Raw genomic sequence first — 4,991 nt, forward strand, 5'->3', positions numbered from 1 at the left:
TGTTTGATCTGTGATTTATCGTTTTGTTCTGTTTTATTAGTTATCGCCATTGTTGTTTGAATTGTCTTTTTAAATATTGTAAGCCGTCCTGAGATCTTGTGTAATAGGACGGCATACGAAAGCTTTTAATAAATAAATAAATAGATTCTCCCTTTCAGGAGGGACAGCAACATGGTGTCATTTTGTCCTACAAGGTTTGCACTTCATAAGCGTGAGAAATTCCATATGGGATCAGCCAACTCCAAATTTCTGTGAATCTAACCCTGGTTGGCATCTTCCAAATCACACAGATTGCATGGACTTGGAGACCGTCTTTTTGCCTTTCTTTATTCTTTCCATAAAAGGACGTAGATGGAGCTAGGCTAATATCTAAAAGACACAAGTGAATGTACCAATATATACGCTATGAAAAAATAAGCGCATTGCTACATCTCCGATCTCTCTTCCCTGCTCCACTGTACTCTGTAAAAATGTATTAGTTTGTGTGTACGATCTGCCCATTGCTGGTATGCTGAACTAAGAGAAATACACAGAAAATATTGTGTGGCAGCAGATATTACAGGAATCACAGCTGGATTTTTTTTTTTTTTTTTTTTTGGCATACTTTATTAAAACTGGAGTAGGAAGGAATCCAAATCCATGAATGAGCAGAGGGCAGAATGGAAGACACCTGACAATCCCCAAAACACAGCGGAATGGATGTAATAACATCCATATATCCCTTTCCGAGGCAGACTGAAACGAACATCTCCTGTGGCAAATGCAGGGCCTCCTTACAAGCCAGCATGATCTCGATTTTTCAGGGGTGCAAGAGGTTTTAGATTCTGCCCCTGTGCACACATATAAGAGCTCTCTGATGTCACCAAACACATGTAATTTAGGTCAGTTTTTCTCCACTCCTCAGCCAGAGTGGCATCCATGCAATTGATCAATGAGACAAGCTCGTCCCCAAATTTATAACCTGAAGAGACATGGCACAGAAGGAAAGGAGGATGGGGAAGGAAGAGGAATAAATGAACAGCTGGGAAAGCAGCCTTGCTTCCCTCTCTTGTCAGCTTCTGTACTGCCTCTTGGTGGAGAAGGATCTTCTCTAGGTGAGGTCTTCCAGGAGGTGCCACTGCCATGCTCATCTCTTTCCATGTACACCCAACTGTGATAAATGCATAAGCTTCCCTTGTTTACCCCCACCTCCATTTCCTTCTCCTTTCTTCTGCAGTTTCCTATTTCAATTGCAAAAATCCCAAGGCAGGGATCATTCCCACTCCTCATTTTCTCTTCTCCTACATTTTCTCTAAAGCTCTGTCTTAATGTGTAGCTTTGCACACCCACTCTGCAAAATGAGGATTGATGGTTTGGAACTGATATTTGGTGCTTTTAGGTGATGGAGACTGGAAGCAATATAACCCAAATAACCACATTGAGTTGTAAATGTTTGTATATCACTGTTTGGGGGCTGCAGGGGACAAGATGCATGAAAGGACGGACGGACGGACGGATGGGCGGGAGGAAGGAAGGAAGAAAGGAAGGAAGGAAGGAAGGATGGATATATTTTCTGCAGTTTTATTTCCTTGGAGCCAGAAAGCTGAGTCCAAAAGAGGTCATCATCCCATGACGTAGGATTTCAGCATTTCAAGGAGATGGTCGGAAGACCTGAGCCAGAAGCCACAGAACTGTGGAGGACTTGGAGGCCTCTGGAGCCAAAAGAAAAGGGCTGAGATCCAGTTTGTGGGCAAAGCTGAGAGAGAGAGAGAGAGAGAGAGAGAGAGAGAGAGAGAGAGAGAGAGTTGTTTTGCTGAGGATATTGAAATTGGGTGGGAGAGATTTATTTCTGTGCATGTGGCCGTTCCCCTACACGCAAAGCCAAGCATTTCCCATGTTTGCTGGAATTTACAGGAACTTGCCAGCAGGAGGGAGAAGCAGTGTGGTCGGGACGGACCAGGAAGCGGCAGCTGGGCAGAGGTGGACTGAAATCCACACTGGGCCTTTTCCCCTGCTTGGGAACCGCAACAAGGCGGTGGGGGGGGGGGGATGGCCAGGCACAGATATAAATCACCCCACAAACACCCCCTTCAAGCACGGACTTTCATCCTGTTCTCATGACTGCTAACAATCCCTCATGACCTTGTGGCAGACTACAAATCCTATCAGCTCCAACCAGTATGGCTGATGGTCAGGAAAGACTGAAGGCACCAAGACACCTTCTGAGCATCAGGTCACCCACTGCTGTTTGCATTTGCCCTGCACAAAACTCCAGCCATCCGTCCTTTCCTCTTTATGCCATTAGGGAAAATTCCAGTGCCAATTCCCATTGCTTGGCTTCTTTCGCATTCCTCGCTCTGGCCTGCAGGCTCAGCTCTTGAACCCTTTCTGAAAATGTAGGAGCTTCCCGTGTCTGTTATGCAAGCAGCCCTCCTCCCTAACCAAAGGTGCAGCTTTACATCCATCCTGTGTTTTTCCACCACTTCTTCTGTCTTTTTAAAGTCCTTCCAGCTTTGAGAGTCTCTGAGTCTATGCTGGATAAAAGTGATTTTGCCCAAACAGAACTGCTTCCACTAAGAAAAAATACAGCATCAGTTGTACTATCATCTTTCTTTCAAAAGAAGCACAAAGTCTTCTCCAGAAATGTGCCTTTTCTGGTTTCAGTAATGGGAAGGGAAAAGATTTAGCTCTTGGGGTTCTCCGGAATTTCCCAACCCAACTTGGAGATGCAAAACTGAAACTTGGAACTTTCCACGTGCAAAACACATTTCTCTGCCAGGAGCCAGGGCCTATCCCTGGATATATTTTAGAGATGAATGCTACAGTCCTATGCACACTTACCCATTGAACTCAATGGACCTCATTTCTGCATGCAAGAGTAGTGCTCGCTATAAGGCTTGGCTTGCCCTACTGAAGACCACTCCACAAAAGCCCCCCAACCATCGCAAGCAGCAGCCACCCCAGAAGGATGTAAAGAGGAAGATGAGAGGGGGAAGCAAGGTCAGTCCATTAATTCTGCTGAAAGACAGCTTCATTTTTCCTCTTCCCTCCTCATCCCTCTTTCCTTGCATGTCATGTCCTTTTAGATCATAAATAGTGTTGCTTTACTGACTGTAAGCCATCCCACAGCCTTTTTGGCTAGTCGTCCATAAGACTATTCAACAAACCTTGCTATCATCAGGCATACTCTGACATGCACGAGATTGTGCTCGGGGCTACAAAACAGCGTGATTTTTTAAAATTCATTTATTCTAGTGAGTTTTTAGATTGGATGATTGACCAAGCGAAAGAAACGGGTCCTCTTAGAAACATAGAAATAGAGCAAGTCAGAGGGGGTCTCCCGGGCCATCTAGTCTGACCTCCAGCACCAGATGGCTCCGCCCACGACATGCCCACCATGTGCATGTCCAGCCTATCCTTGAACACTCTTGTATGCATATAGCCTGGAAGGGGAAGTTGATTTCCCACTTTGGCCACAGAAGAAGCAAACCTTGTCTGGCAAAATATTTTATTGAATATAGGTTTTTGTTTCATAACGAAATTCAAAAAAGGAGGGCTTAAAAAATCATAAAGGGCATTTAGTGACTAATATACAAAGAGAGTCTCGGCTGTTTGTTTATAGCAAGAAGAAAAGATTGTCTGTAATGTATCTTAAAAGGACCTAATGTTATGATGATTCCTAGGAGGAACAATAGTGAGCTATTTTGGCAGGATTTCCTGGCAAGCCCCGCTTCAACCTGCAAAGGTGATGCGTGGCTTTTGGGAGTCTCAGGCAGGTCCAGCTGGCAATGCAGTGAGCTTCAAAAAGAGGGGAGAGGATCTGTGAGCTGTTTTTTGCCTGAGCAAAGACATGCTCTTAAGATGCTTTGAAAACCGACATTGGAAAGCAGAGTCTGGAAGAACCTCATGCAGAGCACCCCCCCCCCGCCACACACACACACACACACACACATGCACAAGCACATATAAAAAATAGCATATGCACAAAAGGAAACTTTGCTTAGCAACAAATGCTCTTTTAAAAAGGCAGTGGGAAGCACGAATTATTCAAAGCCCTTGTGACCATTTCCCCTCCCAGAAAACCTCCACAGCCAGTTGCCCCAATGAGCAGAGCCTAAAGAAAGGAGCGCATTTGGAGTCTCCAGAGGCCATCCAGTCGGTCTACTTGTAACTGCCCCAGCAACTGGATTGAATCGTTAAGGAGGTGCGCAACTGGGGCCACGGAGAACCGGGATTCGCCTGCTCAGGGTGCGCACGAGGGCTCCGTCTTGTCGGAATCAAATCGTGCGGGGCCTCCACGAGGTGATTGCCGATTCCAGCCGGATCCTCACAGCACCGTAATCCTGGGCGTGAGTCCTCTCCGGTGAGCCCACCGGGTTCCACCTGGCTTCCTCCCAGGGCATAGGACCGCAGGGAAGCCTTGACTTTGGAGGCACGATCCACAAAACACTTGACCTTGCTGCAAAGTGACTTCTGTCCCCACACAGAAATTGACTCCGAAGCGAAGGAATCGGTCGCACTTCGCAACAAGCCAGGGGTGGGTTCGAGTTCACAATCCGGATCAAGGCTCTGGCGGGAGCCTCCTGTTTTCGGGGTGGGGCTGCGAGCCAGGGGTACGCGAGCAGGTCGACCCGCGTCGGGCTTGCACGTCGGAATCCCTCTCCCAGTCGTCTTGGGGATGCGCCGGGCGCTCCTACCAGGCTCCGGGCACACCCGGAGCCTCCTCCGTCTGCCTGCCCGGGCTCCGGGACCGCCAGACGTCGCGGGAGCTACTGGAAGTGGAACACGGTCTCGGGGAAGCGGAGTGGCAGGTAGGACAGGAAGGGGATCCCCAGCTGGTAAAAGCGCCCCTGGATGTGGGAATCCAGCACCAGCGAGGCGTTGAAGAGCGGGCGGCTCTCTGCGCAGGCGAAGCCGCAACCGCTGGCGCGGCCGTCCAGTTTGGAGGCGCCCTTCGGGTCGCCCTTGCCGTGCCTGCCGTGCAGCGCCTTCTTGGCCAGGATGCTGTCGAT

At 48.3% G+C, this 4,991-nt stretch overlaps 1 protein-coding gene across 1 annotated transcript in view; it reads right to left on the minus strand.

The window, feature by feature from the left end:
• Window positions 1-4,748: 4,748 nt before the first annotated feature.
• The window catches only part of FOXL1 (forkhead box L1), an 881-nt gene continuing 638 nt past the window's right edge, over window positions 4,749-4,991 (minus strand). Inside the window, exon 2 of the mRNA XM_044428077.1 lies at window positions 4,749-4,983. Within this exon, the coding sequence (XP_044284012.1) occupies window positions 4,749-4,983 (235 nt within the window). The remainder of the gene's footprint in view (window positions 4,984-4,991) is intronic.

Source organism: Varanus komodoensis, unplaced genomic scaffold (assembly GCF_004798865.1).
Source record: "Varanus komodoensis strain SLA01 unplaced genomic scaffold, ASM479886v1 scaffold19, whole genome shotgun sequence".
Taxonomy (NCBI): domain Eukaryota; kingdom Metazoa; phylum Chordata; class Lepidosauria; order Squamata; family Varanidae; genus Varanus; species Varanus komodoensis.